The sequence below is a fragment of the Myotis lucifugus genome, unplaced genomic scaffold, assembly GCF_000147115.1.
Source record: "Myotis lucifugus unplaced genomic scaffold, Myoluc2.0 scaffold_10, whole genome shotgun sequence".
Lineage (NCBI taxonomy): Eukaryota > Metazoa > Chordata > Mammalia > Chiroptera > Vespertilionidae > Myotis > Myotis lucifugus.
Genome location: NW_005871058.1, coordinates 69,132 through 88,222, shown reverse-complemented (window position 1 = coordinate 88,222; position 19,091 = coordinate 69,132). Strand labels below are relative to the sequence as shown.

General features: G+C 50.9%; 1 protein-coding gene across 2 annotated transcripts in view; it reads left to right on the top strand.

Annotated features, from left to right (window-relative positions):
• CHST11 (carbohydrate sulfotransferase 11) overlaps positions 1 to 18,114 on the top strand; it is a 218,949-nt gene extending 200,835 nt beyond the window's left edge. For both annotated transcript variants that reach the window (XM_006084054.2, XM_006084053.2), the window contains exon 3: positions 17,251 to 18,114. In XM_006084054.2, the coding sequence (XP_006084116.1) occupies positions 17,251 to 18,105 (855 nt within the window). In that variant the 3' untranslated portion in view covers positions 18,106 to 18,114. The remainder of the gene's footprint in view (positions 1 to 17,250) is intronic.
• Positions 18,115 to 19,091: the final 977 nt, after the last annotated feature.

Genomic DNA, 19,091 nt, shown 5'->3' with positions numbered 1-19,091 from the left:
CCAGGCTGTGGGGAGCAGATGTCCAGGCGTCTGGCAGGGCACCTGGGCAGAGAGCAGTGCCGTGCCCGGGAGACAAGGACTTGGGAAGAGGCGGGTGACAACGCGCTTTCAGATATTTGGATTTGGGGTTCCTATGGGACATGGCTGGGTGAGGACCAACGGAAGGTGAGGCCCGGCTTTCTGCCTTCCCCGGGAAGAGGCCTCCCTGCAAAACCATTGCCCTCGTGTCTCTGAAAGGTCTGGGCAAAGAGCGTCCCAGGTGGAAGGGCAGGAAGTTCAACCACCCAGATGAACTGAGTGTGCTGTGTTCCCTGGAGGGAGGGAGGGAGGGAGGGAGGGAGGGAGGGAGGGAGGGAGGGAGGGAAAGGTAGGAGGCAGGGAGGGAGGGAGAGAGAGAGGGAGATCTTGCAGAGAAGGCAGCTGGGAAGAGGTCAGTGACTCAGGCTCACCCAGCAAATGCCGGGCCTGGCTGAGCCGGAGCTTCATCCTGAGGCATCCGACTTGTCCCATGTATTTCCAGATGTTTCTGGTAGAAATTTCTATAAAACTCAGAGAAAATGCCCTGACTTTCTGGATCCTGGCCTGTGTGCAGAGCACCCGGCTGACTGAGCTGTGGCGGAGCCCAGGGAGCAGGTGGGCCTCGGCCCGGGCCCCACCTCCAGGGCACCCCGGGAAGCCCACATGGATGGCTGTGACCGCTCTGCTCTGCCCTGAGCTGGCCACGCCCGGGCTTCTGGAGGCTGGTTCAGTTCTGAACTCCACCCAGGTGCCCGTGGGAGACAGGCCCCTTGTAATTCCCTAAACAAAGCTGTGGATGTGCTGGAAGTCCATGTGAGACACCCTGAAAATCCGATTGTGAGACCCAGGGAGAAAGGGGTCCCTCTGCTGAGCGAGGCGTCTTCATTTCGGATCTCGATGGGAACAGAATATGGCTTCTGGGGACAAGAAGGCAGAACCCATGCCCGAGGCTTACACCCTCGAAACCTGTAGTGTCTTTGAGAAGAAAGTTTGACTTCCCTTTAACACCATTGACAGATGATTTTTATGGGACATGCTAACTAGTTATGGGAATTTTCAAAACTCTGGGAAGGGTATTTAATCAGAGCTCCTTTCCTAAGAGTTTAGTTCAGTAATCATTGCCCGAATGTCTCCATGCGCCCAGAATTCCTGCCTGCCCCGTGAGGTGCACCCGGGCTGTGGACCAGCCTGTGTGGTCCAGGCCATTCCCAGTGGGCATGAGGTCGAAAAGGTGGGCAGCTGAAGGTCAGCCTGGGGGTCACTGGTGTGAGACAGAGGGTCCATGCTCCGGAACTGGACCACCAGGGCCAAACCCAGGCCCCACCTCTTATAAGCTGTGGGCCTTGAGATTTGTATGTAAGCTCTCTGAGCCTCAGTGTATTCATCTGTAAAGTGGGGGTAACACTTCTCAGGTTATTGTGAGAATTAATTGGCACAGTGACTGCCAAGTGCTTAGCAAATGCCTGGCCCATGGTGGGCACCCAGTACCTTCCCGTCCCTTCACCAGACAGGTCCCACCAGCACGTCCCGTGTGACACGGACTGCACTCAGGCACAAAACATGCAGGCATAGTGGAGAGTGTTGTGAGGAGGCCCGTGTGGGACAAGAATTCTTAAACCATGAAGCTGGGCTTCCATACTTGCATGTCAGTGGCTCTCAACAAAGCAAATATGACAGCTAAGCTGGGTCAAAGAGCAAAGATAGGCCGACGACCTTGGAAAGTTGCTTAACTTTCTGGGCCTCAGTTTCCTTACCTGTAAAATGGAGATGTCAGTGTACACGGCACAGAGTTATCAGAATCAGAGAGAGTTAGGTGCATGCCAGCACGGGTCTGGGGCTGTGGGCGTGGCCGTCAGCATCGCTGTCACTCCATGTTGGCCAGCTGGCCCTCGGGCTGTCACTCTGGCTCTGATTACCCACGACTCCATTGAAGGATAGAGAATTCCCCATGAAGAGGCAGGCGCCCCCAAGTACCAGTTAATTTCTCAGTCCACTTCCAGGCAGGAGTCCACCGCCACACGGAGCCCCGTCTCCAGCCTGGGGTCGTCCTGGTCCATCCCTGTCCCCCCGCCCCCCCATATGTGATGCCCGCGGGACCCGGTCCCTCCCCTGCCACATGGCGCGTGCTCACTAAACATTGACCTCAGTGAATGCAACACCTGGTTTTCTTCCACCTGAGCCTGCAGGTGAATTTGTAGGCCACCTTGGGGTCATGGACTTGCTAATGAGTGGTCAGTTGGTCCAGATTCTTCTAGATCAGCGGTTCTCAACCTGTGGGTCACGACCCCTTTGGGGGTCGGAACGACCCTTTTCCCAGGGGTCGCCTAAGATCATCGGGAAAACACATATAATTACATATTGTTTTTGTGATTAATCACTATGCTTTAATTATGTTCAATTTGTAACAATGAAATTGGAGGTCACCACAACATGAGGAACTGTATTAAAGGGTCGCGGCATTAGGGAGGTTGAGAACCACTGTTCTAGATCATTCTGTTTTGCTCCAGACCTCACACTGACCCTTTGCCCAGTGCTTCCTGAGGGCAGTGCAAGAGACACGAGACTGGAGACATCCCTGCCTCCTTTTGAGTGACTAGTTTTTACATTTTTCCGAAGAAATGGAGGCAAGGGGATCCTTTTCTGCCTGGTTTTGTTCCCAAGGCCCAGCCTGGAGCCGGGGCAGGGAAGGTGAGCCGGGAGGAGGGCGGCATGGCTCTCCCCTGGGAAGGCTGGCGGCCTGTCCCCCGCCGTCCCCCAGGTGCCTTTGTTCCCTGGAGCTGCAGGGCCTCCGATGGAGGATTCAGCCAGCACAGGGAGTAGATTCATTCAGGGAACCGGCTCCCCTCCCCAGACCCTGACCCACTTGCTTTCTGGCGCTCTCTGTTCGCTGTGTTGTCTCAGAGAATGCCACTTAGTGTATGAAAAGAGATTCCCTCGCTCCACGGGGTCGTCATGTCTGCGAAGCTTCCTTTCTGGAAGGCCTGGCTGTGGGGTGCTGCGGCCTCCGTGGGCCCCGCAGCTCATACAGCTTCACAGGTCGGCCTGGCTCCACCACTTTGGGTGCAGCCAGTGCAGGGACAGCCATCGAGCCCCACCCACAGGTGCCCTGGGGTCCCTGACGCTGTGTCTGCACCTCCTGTTCCCCCGCCACCCCCTGCTTCCCGGGCCTTCTCTTGCCCAGCTCCCGTCTCCCCTCTCTGACCTCGCAGGAGCTGCCCTTTCCAGGGGAGATCAGTCCCCACCAAGGAAAGGCGTCGTCTGAGCTCTGATCCTACTCCAGCCTCACACCCGCCTGTGAGATAATGAGCTCCAGGTGACTGAGCACCTACATCAGCATGTCAAACTCAAAGGCTCACACGGTCCACATAAACAAGGTTTACGTTGATGTGGGCCGCAAAGAAACAAAAGCTTCAATTTTCATAGAAATGTAGGTTTATTTCGATAGAGACATGCTGAATACAAAGGGCTGAAATAAATGAGTCATCGTTAACATAAAATAATAGAACATTTTAATAAAAAGTAATCTGTTTTCTTGAACATTAACTTAGCAGACACTGAATAACTGCACAAATTAATAAGCATAATACAAATAAACCTATTTTTCTTGTTCTTTGAAAGCGAAATATTTCCTGTTGCGAACACCAAACAAGTCAGTCCAAGACTAATGACGTGGCAGTCGGCTGCTAAAATATTCGCCGCTAGTATTAGTGGAGAGAAATGGTGCGCCTGCGCGTAAGGCATGTAAGGGAAATGAATGCAACACGATTATAGCAATCAGTCATGAGCAAACGTTGTAGTTCGTTATTAATTATGTATAACAGGATATTGTAAAAATTAAGTTACAAAATTTTTATTAAAATGTTTCTTACATACCGTTATATTGGGTGGGCCACATGTGGCCCGTGGGCCGCGAGTTTGACATGCTTGACTTACATGCTGAGTGAATACTATAACTCATCTGATCTTTTCGGCCACCTTTGAGGCAGGGGCTATTGTTTGCCCATTTTGCAGATGGGAAATAGAGACTTGAGGAGGTTAAGAAAGCCCCAGGCCTCTGGGCTAGCCAGTGCAAGGTCTCAGAGTCCGACACCAGGTACTGCCAGTCCCTGAGTTAGCACCTGTCAGCTGCCACACAGACTGCATTGTAAAGTCTTCCTTTCCTCGTCTGTGACCTGTTAGAATGTGTCTCCCCGAAGACAAACCTTACCTTGCTTTGCACTAGCCTCCTCTCACCATCACCCCCAGCGCCTTGTTGATGAGTAAAGAAAAGGTTGGGGGCAGCTGCCAGGTTGAGGTGACCTCCCAAGGGATGGAGCATAAGACCAGGAGGTCAGCGACCGGCTGGCCAGTGGGAAAGGGCTGACCAATCCAGATCCCACCGAGGGGCCAGATGGGGCCTGCAGGCAGCAGGCTGGGTGGTCTGGGGGCCAGAGACAACGTGTGCCTGCCTGGCAGAGGCCAGGTGTCAGCCCTTCCACAGCGCTCAGAGCCCGGGCGTGCAGGCACATGCGGGCCTGGGCTTTCTCTCCCGCCCCGCCCTGTACTCAGCACTATCTGGCCTCCACCCTGGAAAGGCAGGGGAAGTGACAAGTGACATCAGCCACTCTCCCTCCTTGTTGGTACGGAGGCTTAGTTAAGGAAGGTGAATGCAAGGGACTTCTTGATCATTTCATAACCACCTTGGCCTGAATGCAAGATGAGTGATGCCTCTGGTGCCATCCCCTGCACACCCCCAGTGCATTGAACATAAAGGAAGCTGTTTTCAGCATCACATAGCACCTTAGGAGGTCAGTGCTGTCTTATATGCCCATTTTACAGATGAGAATACTGAGGCCCGTGTTAAGTAACTAACCCAAGGTCCACCTCCGGTAGGTGGTGGAGCCAGATTTTAAGTCCCGGCTGCCTGGTTACAGAGCCTGTGTCTTAACGCCACTCTGCCTCTTTTTTTTTTTCAGGGGAAAGAACCTTTAACTTTGATTATTAATTGCCTGTGCATGAAGAGCAGCTGCAGGCCAGGGGATATGCTTGATTCTTTGCAGACCTTATTCTTTTAAACCTCATGACAGCCTGTGACGTGTGTGCTACTATCAACCCTCACCTTACAGACGAGGAAACTGAGGCGGGGAGGGTGGAAATGGGTGAGTGCCCCTGGGTCACGTGGCTAGTCAGGGGTATTGTCAGGAGTCACGTCCAGGTGTGTCGGCCTGATTCCAGCATCTGACCTCCGACCCCTGTGTCAGGTCAACTCAGCAGAATCCCGGCTTCCTAGGCAGGGTGAGAAGCCAAATGCTCTCCATGTTTGCTCAGTGTCTATTTAATGGGTTCAGGGAGGCACTAATTTTCTATAAAAATTCTATCCTGGCTCTGGCTGGATGGCTCGGTTGGTTGGAGCATCATCCTGTACACCAAAAGGTTACAGTTCGATTCCTGGTCAGGGCACATATCTAGGTTTCAGGTATGTGAGGCAACTGATCCATGTTTCCCTCTCACATATCTCTCTCTCTCTCTCTTCTCTCTCTCTCTCTCTCTCTCTCTCTCTCTCTCTCTCTCTCTCCGCCCCCCCCTCCCTCCCTCTCCCTCTCTAAAATCAATAAATATATCCTCTGGTGAAGATTTTAAAAATTCTATCCTAAAATTAATTCTTCCTTCCACTGGCCCAAACAAGGTCACTATTCTTTTTTAAAAACAAAATTGGTGTTAGAATTTCCACTGACTATGACCCCACGTGTGTCACCAAAACACTGCCCTTAGGTTGGTAGAAGGTAGCAAGGACGTCTTCTATAGCTCACGGAGGTGGTTTAACACCACGTGGATGGCACTTGGGCACCACCCCTCATGCTGTCCCTGAATTCATCTCTACGCCATCAACAAGGGCTGCTGGGTGGATGAAACGAGAAGATTCCACTCTTCACAATAGATGTTTCTCTCTATATACAGCAGCCACACCCACAAGGGAAGACGGGGTCCAGGCCTAGGGCTGCCGCTCCCGGGAGTTCCCTCTCTGGGCCTCAGTTTTGCCATCTACACATCAGAACATGAGATCAGATGATCGCAAAGGTGTTTTCCAGCTCAAAGCTCGGAGTTCCTAAGACTCTAGGGGAGTGAATCGCTCGAAAGCTCTGGGACAAGGATGCTTGCACTCTGATGATCTTAACTTGAGGGCGTCTTATTCATGTCTGGGCCCCAGGACATCACGTATGGTGTGTTACGTGTATTTGTATGCCCCAGACGTGACCTGAGAGGCAGCCCAGGATAAAAAAAAAATCCTGGCTGAAACCGGTTTGGCTCAGTGGATAGAGCGTCAGCTTGCGGACTGAAGGGTCCCAGGTTCGATTCCGGTCAGGGGCATGTGCCTGGGTTGCGGGCACATCCCCGGTGGGAGATGTGCAGGAGGCAGCTGATCGGTGTTTCTCTCTCATCGATGTTTCTAACTCTCTATCTCTCTCTCCCTTCCTCTCTGTAAAAAATCAATAAAATATAAAAAAAAAAAGTCCTGTACGTTTCTCACAGGAGAAACACAGCAGGTGAATTTAGATGTGTTTGCTCCTGAAGTGCTCGACGGTGGCCTTCCAGGAAGCTCCCAAGTGGACCATCCTTGGGAGAGGGAGAGGCAGTGAAGTGACTGAGACAAAAAATCTTCGTGCTGGAACGGCACTAATGTGTGGGCACAAGGCTGTTCACCCTTTTCTAAGCCCTGCAAGTGCTGGGCACTGAATGCCTGGCACCTGGATGGAGAGATGCCCAGGCCTTGTCCGAGGCCCTGGAGGAGGGAAATGAGATAAACTCCCTTCATTCTCAGTGATGTAACTCTGAGCAGGGTGGAGCAGCTTCAAAGAGGTCAAGGTGGTGGAAATGGCTCCGTGGGGGCCCAGGTGTGTTGGGGATGGGGGTGGGGAGGGAGGGAGAGAGGGCAGTGCCTCCAGGGCAGGGGTGGGAGGAGGGTTTGGGGCCCCATCTGCAGAGCTGGCTCAGCCTCTCCTCTTTATGAAAGAAAGAAACACAAAACATGCACCATGAAAGCCCGAGAGAGTGGCTCGCGGGTACCTTTGGGACAATAGGGAAAGGGGATACGGTTGAAACGTGCTACTTGATTAAGAAGTAAGGTGACCTTTTTGGATCTCTCCATAGTTCACGTTGACATTCCAACACACGCTGTAGAGCCTGCTGGTACATATGAATAGCTAATCTCTGCATACCGAGAAAATTGCTCCGCAGAGCACCGATGTGCTTAGCAGCTGCCAATCCACGTTGCCTCCGATTGCCTCTGTCTGTCTTCTGTGTCAGCGAGATATTGAATGGCCGCGAGCCAGACATTTCGCACAGATGACAAATGTGTTGGACGTTCACTGCAGACCCGCTCTTGTAAAAGCAAATGCTGCCTCAGCAGTTCTCAGTGGGACGCGGGGCCAGCGGCCTTACAGGATCCCTCCTCCGGGGCCGTGGTCAGGAGCAGGTACCTAGGTCACCCAGACCCACTGAGTCACAATTTCTCAGGAGTCCCCATTGTACCAAACACCAGCGGTGATTCTTAGCGACCCTGAAGATGGAGAATTGCTATGAGGCAGAGGAAGGCGGAGCAATATGCCTGCTATGCTGCCGGCCACTTAGGAAGCAACCCTCTAATACGTACAGTGATCAAGAGAAGGACTGTTGACCGAGTGCCTTCTGTGCGCCAGGCTAGTGCTTTCCTGGTGGGCTCTCGCGGAACCCTCAAAGAAACCCAGAGAAGTAGACGCTCTAATTGTCCCCATTTTACAGATGGAAAGCAAGCCTGAAAAGGTCAAGTGATTTGGACAGAATATGAATAGAACATTCTGGTGAGTCTGGGAAGAGAAGCAGGAAGAGCCAACAGAGCCCGTTGGTCCAAGGAGGGAGAGAGCAGATGGAGAAGCTGGGGGTGTCACAGCGCCCTGCCCCTGAATAGCACTGCCCTTGGGGAGGCGCATGGGTTGGGGCGCCCTCGGCAGTTTGAGGCTGCGCAGCGGCACCCTCCTCCCTCTCTCCTGCCAGCATTCAGCTCGATCAGCAGGTGCACACTCCGCCTGCCCTCTGACTCCTGATTTCCCAGGAAACCCAGCCTCCCCAGCAGTGTGGGAGCCGCATCCCTTCCCCACCATTGTCCCTGTTCCGGGCCACCATTCATCGGAGGCCAGTTCAGCTTGGCAGCCACCCCATCCCTGTTCCTGTGCCCCTCCCGCACCCTCCCAGGCGTCCGGAAGCCCAAACAGCTGATCTGAGACGGAAAGGAGGCCTTCGAGCCACACCTGGCCTGGCTGGAGGGGAGCCCTGGCAGCTTGCACCCCACGCCAAAACCCCAGGGCAGCCCTTGGTGCCCGTACCCCCTCTCACGATTTCCCTCCTCCTGTTTCCTGGCCTCGCCAGATGGGTGGAAAGTACCAGTTTCCCCCTTCAGCCAAGGCTTTTGCGGTCACCGGAGCCCATTTCCACCCGACACCCAGAGCTCAGCTGCCTCTCTCTTGGCCTCCGGCCGCTGGGCCGATGCTGAGCTCTTGCTCGGCTGCAGGATCTGTGCCAGAAACCCTCCGTGGGAAGGTGGGGTGGGGCTGCAGGGGCAGGGGCAGGAAGCCTGCGGGCCTCAGCAGGCATTTGGTGGCCTTAAAAATCCCCGCCGTCCCCCAGTCATTCATTCGGGCATGCATTCATTCATTCCACAGAGTTTTAAGGCAGCGGTCGCCACCCAGTGGTCACCACCCAGTGGTCCATGGATCACTGGTAGTCTGTGAGGTCTGAAAGGGTGGCGACTGCTGCTTTAAGGGCCTACTATGTGCCGACACTGGGGATACAGACTGAACCAAAAACTGAAGCCAACTGCCCCCTCAGAGTTTGCATTCTAGACGGGAGAGACACACAGAATAAGTGTGTAAATTGCGATGAGTATTGCAGAGGCAGGTGAGGCGGGCGGCGGGAGGGGCTGAGAGCTGAGCTTCCACTGGTTTCTCTCAGTACCTGCTGCTGACGGCTGCACTCTGGAGCTCCTGCAGTCAGCCTGTTCCACCCAGTTCCCCGTCCCGCACTGACCCCCTGAACAAGGCAGCTGGGCCAGAGACTCTGCGAGGGCCCCTCCTCCCTGGCCCCATCCTCAGATGCCTGGGTGAGGGCGCCAACTGGTGGCCCGCAGGCAAACCCAGCCCCAACAAGTACAGCTTGGCCCACAGCATTTAAGAAAAAAAATTATTTCAATTGTAGCTAACATTAAAGAATGCAGGGATGACACATACAGTCTGGTTTTCTGGCTTCTCTCCAGAAACTGAAAGATCTTCAAAGACGGGGTCCCATTCCCTCATGACCACATGGGTAAGGCTGAAGTGCATCCCCCCACCTCCCAGTGGCCCAGGGACGCCCTGCCCACTCTGGAGGGCAGTTGAGTCTGTGACCCTAACCTAGGTCACCGGATTCAAACCCTGCACACAAAAGAAGTACCTTACCCACAAGCCTAAAAGGACCCTCTACAGCAGCGGTTCTCAACCTGTGGGTCGCGACCCCTTTGGCGATCGAACGACCCTTTCACAGGGGTTGCCTAAGACCACCTGCATATCAGATATTTACATTACAATTCATAACAGTAACAACATTACAGTTATGAAGTAGCATCCAAAATAATTGTATGGTTGGGTCACAACATGAGGAACTGTATTTAAAGGGCCAGAAGGTTGAGAACCACTGCTCTACAGTAAACCCTCCATGTGTGGGCCTCGATTTCACCGACTTTGGATTTAACAGACAAAATTTCTGGTCCCTATGTCATACTCGGAAATTAACACCTTGTTAATTTTAAAATGCTTTTAACCAAGATTTGCTTGAATTAACAGGTTATTTGTGTTGTTATTAATTCAGTGTTGTTTTTAACACATTTTAGCGAATAGGCCATATGTTGGAAAAAAACACTGTAGTAGTTTCGCCGACATAAATAAATGTTACATATCTACAACTAAAGTCTACATATTTAAATCCAAGAGGTGCCGCCCGTAAACAACGTTCGGGGATGACTAGCCCGTGACCACACCGCACTGCAAGGGTAATGGGTTCTGTTGTCTCCCGACCTGACTTTCTGCAGCCGCTGATGTTCCCACGTGCGCTTGGCCACGCCCCCTGAGCCACGCCCCCGCCCTGTGCATTTGTTTACTCGTGGCGACTGTGGAATGCCTATTTACTAGGCCTATTCAGTATAAATATAAAATTACTGTGACACGTATAGGAAACTTTTCTATGAAATTAAACGTTTCATACATACTTAACTTTAATTACACAAATGTGTCTGCATGAGTAAAAACAAGTAAATTAACTAATTTGTCAATTTTTTAACAGACGCATTCGGAAAACCTACTTATTATATAACGGACTTTTGGCTTTCACAGACGCCCCTCGCCTGAATTAATCCCTTACAGCGAGGTTTTCCTGGACTCGCTTGTTTCTGCCCACGGAGCTCAGAGCCGTGGCTCACCTTGTCAGCTGAGCCTGGTCAGTGCCCAGCCCTGGGTCACCCCACAAGACGTCTCCTGCACCCCCGCCTCCTGTCCTAGGGCTTCCCACCCATTGCACCTTTTCCTTCCGTTTGCTTTGGAAAGAGATTCCATCCTTGCAATCAAACAGGTGTTTCCCTTTGTGATGGGTTCAAATCCTAAAAAACCAATTCCTCTGGCAATGTTCATGTCAACTAACCTGGAATCACCTCTTTCCTGAACGCTTTATGTTCTGCAGCAGGTTCAGACCAGATTGGTTCTTTAAAGGCCCAATATCTTTCTCCTTTCTTTTCTAAACATGGAAGCTTAAGCATTCTAGGATTCCCAGTGGTTCCCTATGGACACACCCGAAGACATCCGAGACCCGTGACCCTCTAGACCAGTGGTTCTCAACCTTCCTAATGCCGCGACCCTTTAATACAGTTCCTCATGTTGTGGTGACCCCCAACCATAAAATTATTTTCGTTGCTGCTTCATAACTGTAATTTTGCTACTGTTATGAATCATAATGTAAATATCTGATATGCAGGATGTATTTTCATTGTTACAAATTGAACATAAACATAGTGATTAATCACAAAAACAATATGTAATTATATATGTGTTTTCCGATGGTCTTAGGCGACCCCTGTGAAAGGGTCGTTTGACCCCCAAAGGGGTCTCGCCCCACAGGTTGAGAACCACTGCTCTAGACCTTTGACCTCTGGCCCTATTGAGTGGGAAGCCCGTTTCCATTAGATCTGAGGACCAGGAAGGTGCAACTCGCCCAAGGTCACATGCAGGTCCCTGCTCGCGTCCAGTCTGTGCTTTAGGTTGTAGCTTGTGGCATTGAAGCCGCTCAGGCAGGGGTCCCCGCCTGGGCAGCTGTAGCATCCCCAGAGCTGAGCACACCCAGAGCAGGTACACCAGATCTCTGAGGTGGGCCCAGGCCTCACTGGAGTTTCAAGCTCCCCTGTGGTCCCAGTGAGTGGCCAGGGTCAAGACCCACAATTTCAGGGCTGCCCTGGGGCTGGTGACCCCCAGGTGGGTCTTCGGACCGGGGGAGGCTGCACAGTGCGTGGTCTCAAAGCACAGGCTGCCTGGATTTGAACCCCAGTGTCTAGTGCCTGATCGTCAGCCAATTACTTATTCTCCCTGCCCCTCAGTTTTCCCATCCATAAATTGGGAACACTAATCTTATTTAGAATGCTAACCATTAACAGGGGCTGGAACATAGTACGTAAATAGTAGCTAGTATGCTTAGTTATACTGTGTACCTCTTTTTTGCTGTGGGTGTGGTTGCACCAGTGATTCCTCATGAGTTGCCCTTTTCATGAGAGTTAAGGAATTTCTGTACTTGAAAGAAATGATAGAATCACAGCAAGTCAGGCGGTCAGGGTCTCCTCTGCCCCTCCCCCATCCTAAACGCCACAGGATGATTGATGGTCCAGCAATGAGAGGCTTGTGGGGTGGGGGAGTTTGTATTAGGATTTTCAAGTGGAGAAACCGAGGCTGGGCCCAAGCTAACGGTTGTTAATGGCAGATTTGGCCAAGCCCCCCTCACCTGATGCCTCCGAATTTACCGTTTTCTCTGGGATGCCACTGTTCTCTGGGAGGCTGCTCCCTCCTCCGGTTGGGTCCTCATGTGTGAGAGAAATGTAAACACCACAGAAGATGTTTTAATTTAAGGGCAACCAGCTTCTCTTCCTTTTAAGATGAAACGCCAGAAAGTTTGAAAGACTTTTTCAAACAGCCCCTAAATGTGGTACCTACACTGATTATAGATGCCTTTTTTTAAATGTCCAAATTAAAAATAGGCATCCAAACGAGAAGGCAGGACCCAGCCGGGAGCCTGCAGCCGTGTCCACAGTTTCCTAGAACCAGCCCTCGCTCTGGCCTAATTTATACTTTCAGGAGATGAAAGGGAGGCGGGGGGATCGGGGCTGGAACTGAAGGCAGATCTGGGACGCTCTTGGCAGTGGACGACGAACCCGGGTTCCGTCTTCTGTAATTAGGAAAAGCTACGAATGGGTGAGGGATGTCACATCACAGTCCTTTCCTCACAGTGCAACGCCGTGATTCTCAACGTGGGGTCCTGGGCCAGCAGCCTCCGCCTCCCCTGGTGGGATGAGCTCCCCACAACTCCAGATTCACATGTTGAAGTCCCATCCCCCAGGCTCTTCTAATATAACTGGATTTGGAGACAGGGCCTTTAAAGGGGTGATTAAGTTGAGTCCATTTAGGGCGGACCCTAATCCAGTAGGACTGGTGTCCTTGTAAGAAGAGGAAGGGACAGCCAGGTGACGAGCAACAAGGAGGAGGACATATGCGAGGCAAGGAGAGAGGCCACCCCTGCCTGCACCTCCATGACTGTGAGAAATAAGTTCCTGCTGTGCCGTCCACCCAGTGTGTGTGGTATTCTGTTATGGGAGCCCGAGCAAATTTCCACACTCGGGAACTTGCTAGAAATGTCGATTCTCAGGCCTATCCCTGACCCACCAAATCAGAAACTGCATCTTCACAAGCCCTGCAGGTGATGTCCACGTGTGCTGGTGGTTGAGAACCACTAACATGAAGTATTAATACTTGGCGGTAGCCAGCCCCCCAAAAATGACATGTGGTTGGAAACATGGTCTGGTGTGTTAAATATAAACCTTCTTTTAGCAGGCTCTGGAGAAGTTCCAGTGGGTTCTTTAATGAGATGGCGTATGCGAAAGTGTTCTGTAAATGCTGGAACGTTCTGTGGACTTTAGACGGTAGTGAATAGTAACATTGGTATTCAGTCAGCTGTGGCAAGCAACCCTCTGAATACTCCAAAGTGAGAAAATGGAATCCAAGAACCTCCCTCGCTGACTGAAATTTCTTAAAATCTTGTCCATTTTTCGCCCCAAGCATCTGGAATGCTTCTCCTTTCTGGGCACAAAAACAAGACTTAATCACATTTCCCTTTTTGCCCTTGCTACTAGGAAGCCCACAACCGAGGGAGGTCTTTAATCACAGCTCGTGTAGTTAGTATATTTGTTTTTTTTCTATTTCAGTTTTATTCTGCATCTATGTCCTTCATGGTGGCTTCAAATACCTTTAGGAAGAAAAAAAAAAGAGAGAAGGAAAGGGAGTGAAAGAGGAGATTCCTCTCACAGCTCAGAGAGTTACCAGATCAACAAACCTCTGCTGAGTGGAATTGATAAAACATGGCTGGGAAAGACAGGTGTTCTCTTTCAGTGACAAGGGAGCAAACTGCTCATCAGCGAGTCCTCTTCATGTCCTGTCTTCTTGTCGCCCCATCCCTGTGGGTGATGCTCAGGGAACTTGTCCATTGCTGGAGTTATTCCTGTTACTGGAGCTCCTGTGAGCCTTGCTTGGGACCAGTGTGGAAGTGACAGGGCCAGATTTGCACGTTTTTAAGGTTAGAAATCGCTGTTTGCCTGTGGTTTTCAACCCGTGTGCCGAAAGAATTTTTACAACATGCAACACCTGACTATTCAGTCAGGGCACTGACCTCTTTTCTCTTAGATTGTCAAGTTTTAAAAAAAAATGACAACAGGCAACACAACAATAGCCATCCAGTGTGGGTGAATCAAAATTATACCTATTTTTTGGTCGGGTCAGCAAAAAATCTATTTCTTGGTGTGCCGTGGAATGTTAGTAATTAGTTTATGTGTGCCATGAATGAAAAAAGGTTAAAAATCGCTGTGGGGGTCATTAGAAATGGGCAGAGACAGAAAGTAGATACATGATGAATCTGTAGCGAGTAAAGATCTTGTGGTGTTACAGGGGGCTGGGTTTTACAGTAACTAGAAATGAGAAGTGGTGGGAAAATTGAGTCCTCGTGCGCACAGGGGCATGGATATCAGCTGGCCGGGAGCCTGCCCCAGCAGACAGCCACCGCCTGACACGCTTCCGACAGGACTTCGGTTCCAGTAAAACAACATCCTCCGTCAGTTAATATTGTCCATTTCAGTGTTCACATTTGTTTGGGTCACGTATACCTACTTGTGCATATTATATTTGTGCATATTTTAAGTAACATTGTATTTTTAATAAGTTAAACCAACACCCATCTGTATTTATTTTAAAATAAGAAGTTCTAAAAAATAGTTTGTCTGCCCTAACCAGTTTGGCTCAGTGGATAGAGCGTTTACCTGCGGACTCAAAGGTCCCAGGTCCGATTCCGGTCAAGGGAAAGTACCTTGGTTGTGGGCACATACCCAGTAGGGAGTGTACAGGAGGCAGCTGATCAATGTTTCTCTCTCATCGATGTTTCTAACTCTCTATCCCTCTCCCTTCCTCTCTGTAGAAATTCAATAAAATATATATTTTTTAAAAATAGTTTGTCTAACAGTTCAACACTGGAGGCCCAGGTGGACTTCCTCCTCCTAGAAGGGGCCCGGCTGTGTCTCTCGATTGAGAAGGCGCTGGTTCTCTTGACTCTGGCCTCCGAGTCCTCAGGGACTCGCTGCTACAGGTGTGCCATTCGCCACGCCAGCTGGCGCGGAGAAGAAGGAAATGGGAGAGAAAGAAACCTCAGATACCACATGGCAAAGCCCCACTGAGTTATTTTCTGTCTCTACAATTGGACGTAAAGCGATACGCTGCTATCGTTTCTATTTTTCACGGCTTTGTGGTCCTGAATGCAGTATTAACTGACATGCTCCCTCCCTGGGGACGCAGAAGGCACCGAGAATTGTCTCCATCTGAAAAGAGCTGGGAAAAGGGCGGCGGAGGTGGGAGGCGTGCTGAGTCCCCGTTTCTCTGCTCTTTTAATAATTTATTGCCTTCAAAACTGTCCATAGCGATTCAAACGGGCAAAATTGATGGCCCCTTTTCCTTCCTGGTCCTTCTGTTTTCCTTTAGGACAATCTGTTGCTTCGTTTTTAATGGCATGAACGTTCTTAAGGTGAGGGATAGATCCGCTAAGAAGTCAGGGTATGCAAAGGTCATCGCTTTCCTGTTCAAAATAAATAGTGAATTCCATGACCTAGGGCTGGCCTGCAACAATAGGGTGTTGGAGGCCAAGATGGGGGCGCACCAAGGTGGTCTGGTCTCCTGTCTCTTATTCTAGGTCAGTGGTTCTCAACCTTCCTAATGCCGCGACCCTTTAATACAGTTCCTCATGTTGTGGTGACCCCCAATTTCATTGTTACAAATTGAACATAATTAAAGCATAGTGATTAATCACAAAAACAATATGTAATTATCTATGTGTTTTCCGATGGTCTTAGGCGACCCCTGTGAAAGGGTTGTTCGACCCCCAACGGGGTCGCGACCCACAGGTTGAGAACCGCTGTTCTAGGTGGTTCATGAGAACTGGTTCCACCTGGAAGTGAATGGCCTTTTGGGGAGAAACTTCTGCTCCTAGAATGTAGAGGAGCACACACATCTTCCCTCTGGCCCCGATGCAGGCTGCCAGCTCTGGCCTGGTGCCTCCTAGCCTGTGAGCCCTTTAGGAAAAGGTCGTATCTCCCAGGGGAGCAGAATAGAGTGAGGGCCTTGTACACTGTTAGATCTGCGCACATCTGACTGGATAGATGAATATGGCAGAAACGAAAAGCTCAAAGGCAACACGTGCAAATACCCAAATGTTCTGGTTGCAAATAATATCATCCAGACTCCAGCTGCCTCACACAGCAAAGCAAATGTATTAACTAATGTAACAAAAGCCCAGGAGTCGGGGGTCTGGTTTCAGCCACGTACAGACCTAGGTATTCAGATGATGTCACCCCGATACATCCCTGTGTCTTTCTGCTCTGCACCCTTCCTTCCCAGCCCAGCCCCTCCCTGTCCCCACACTCCAGGGGCCATCCACACAGCTCGGCAGCTTGAGAGAAAAGGGAACTGAGAATGGAGAACAGGTTCCCCGAGGAAAATCGAGGCCCTGGTGCCAGAGGAAGCAACAAGCAACAGATGTCCACAGTGACGGGCTTGGAGGAACAGTGCCCCCCACGCCCCTTGCATCAAAATAGAGCAATCAAATGTCAGCCCTCCGTGCTTGCTTGCTTTCAAGAAGATGGGGTGCTGGAATCGAAAGCGGGCGGGTTTGTTTGCCAGGCAGACCTGAGTTGAATACTGACTGTGTGTTGCTCACTGTGTGATCTCAAGCTAGTAACTTAACCTCTCTGAGCCTCCCTTTCCTGGTTCTTCCCAGCAAGACTGGAAGCTCCATAGGGGCAGTTACCTCATTGTGCTGTTTTATTACTGCATCTGCAGTGCCTGGCAGCATGATGCCTGGCACAATGGCAGGTACTTGGTGATACTAAATAAATCAACAACGGTTCAAATTGTTGTACAGTGAAAAGAAAAACTGTATAGCCCTAGCCGGTTTGGTTCAGTGGATAGACTGTCAAGGGCACATGCCTGGGTTGCAGGCTCGATCCCCAGTAGGGGGCGTGCAGGAGGCAGCTGATCAATGATTCTCTCATTTTTGATGTTTCTCTCTCTCTCTCTCTCTCTCTCTCTCTCTCTCTCTCTCTCTCCCCCTCTCCCTTCCTCTCTCTAAAATCAATAAAAATATATTTAAAAAAGAAAAACTGTATTTATGTAGCTGTAGCAACGTAGAGGGGGATGCATACGTTATAGAGTTGATCACTATATTATTCCACAAAGGAAGGATGGGGGAACCAAGAGCAAGAATAAGGGATGAGAGACGTAGGCCACTTAGTGGTCCCCTGGCTGTCTCAGTGGCCTGCTCCGGCCGTCACGGTGATGCCTGTGGCCCAGTGCAAACATCCCGCCCGAGTCCTGAATTCTCCTCCCTCTTGTGTCCCCTCTGCAGCTCGAGCTGTCCAACAGCGCGGTCCTGCACCAGATGCGCCGGGACCAGGTCACCGACACCTGCCGGGCCAACAGCGCCGTGAGCCGCAAGCGGCGGGTGCTGACGCCCAACGACCTGAAGCACCTGGTGGTGGACGAGGACCACGAGCTCATCTACTGCTACGTGCCCAAGGTGGCCTGCACCAACTGGAAGCGCCTCATGATGGTCCTGACCGGGCGGGGCAAGTACAGCGACCCCATGGAGATCCCGGCCAACGAGGCGCACGTCTCGGCCAACCTGAAGACCCTCAACCAGTACAGCATCCCCGAGATCAACCACCGCTTGAAAAGCTACATGAAGTTCCTGTTCGTCCGCGAGCCCTTCGAGCGGCTGGTGTCCGCCTACCGCAACAAGTTCACGCAGAAGTACAACACGTCCTTCCACAAGCGCTACGGCACCAAGATCATCAAGCGGCAGCGCAAGAACGCCACGCAGGAGGCCCTGCGCAAGGGCGACGACGTCAAGTTCGAGGAGTTCGTGGCCTATCTCATCGACCCGCACACCCAGCGCGAGGAGCCCTTCAACGAGCACTGGCAGACCGTCTACTCCCTCTGCCACCCGTGCCATATCCACTACGACCTCGTGGGCAAGTACGAGACGCTGGAGGAGGATTCCAATTACGTCCTGCAGCTGGCGGGGGTGGGCAGCTACCTGAAGTTCCCCACCTACGCCAAGTCCACAAGAACTACTGACGAAATGACCACGGAGTTCTTCCAGAACATCAGCTCGGAGCACCAAACGCAGCTGTACGAAGTCTACAAACTCGATTTTTTAATGTTCAATTACTCAGTGCCAAGCTACCTGAAATTGGAATAAAGGGGAGGGTGGGGGTGGGGGGCTGGGGTCGGGGGAGGGGGGACGAGGGAGAGAATCATGCTTTTTAATTTAAGATTTTTATTTGTCAAAAGAATTATATGAATATTGGGTTATTTTGTAAATTAATATTTCTTTGGGGATGATGCTGCGAGCAGCATAGTGAGAATTATTTAAAATCCTTGGTAGGGAAGGACAGCTGTCTTTGCAGGGGAATAGTTGTGGGTGTCCCTGGTTTTAGACATGAGTACTGCAACACTGTCTCAAAGGTTTCCTTGTGTTCCGGTGAATTCCATGAACTGTGCATTCCATAAATTCTAATTAATATTATTTATAGTTATTTAAGCATAGTGTCTGTAGAGATTTCTTGGTGTGGCAGCATAAGAAATCTGTGTTTCATTCTGTGCTTGCTCTAGCTCACTTGGGGGCGTGAATGTTCTCAGTCGCCGCTCATAGACTCACTGTGTGATAAGAGCCGTTGTGATGTGTGTTGATGCCACCGTGCTTGACATTCTGCCAGAAATAAACGGAAAGAGGCACCTTTGCAAGGGACTAATTCCACACCGATTTTCAATCAACCCCAAAGTCCCTTGCCCTAAAGAAATGTGATTTTTTTTACCCAAGGAGAGAGCTGATGGTAGCTTTTTATTTTCCCCCCACCAGAATAGTCGGATAGAATAAGCTTTTCTAAAGAAATTTTTAACTGGCAGTGCCAGTTGTGATGAAGATGAAATGGCTGTTGCTTTATAGTCAGCAAGTATTTATTGAGCAACTACTATGTGCTGGGCCTCATTCTAGGCCCTGCAGATAGAGCATTGAACAAAACCAGTAGTCTCGGCCCTCAAGAAGCTTTACATGGACACCTAGTATCCAGCTTGACAATTAGCAAACCTCCGCTATCTTGGGCTGTTCATGAGCAGGTCCATGACCCCTATAAATTTGCATTTTTCTATGACCCAAATTTGAAAACCACATGCTTGGAGCAGGCC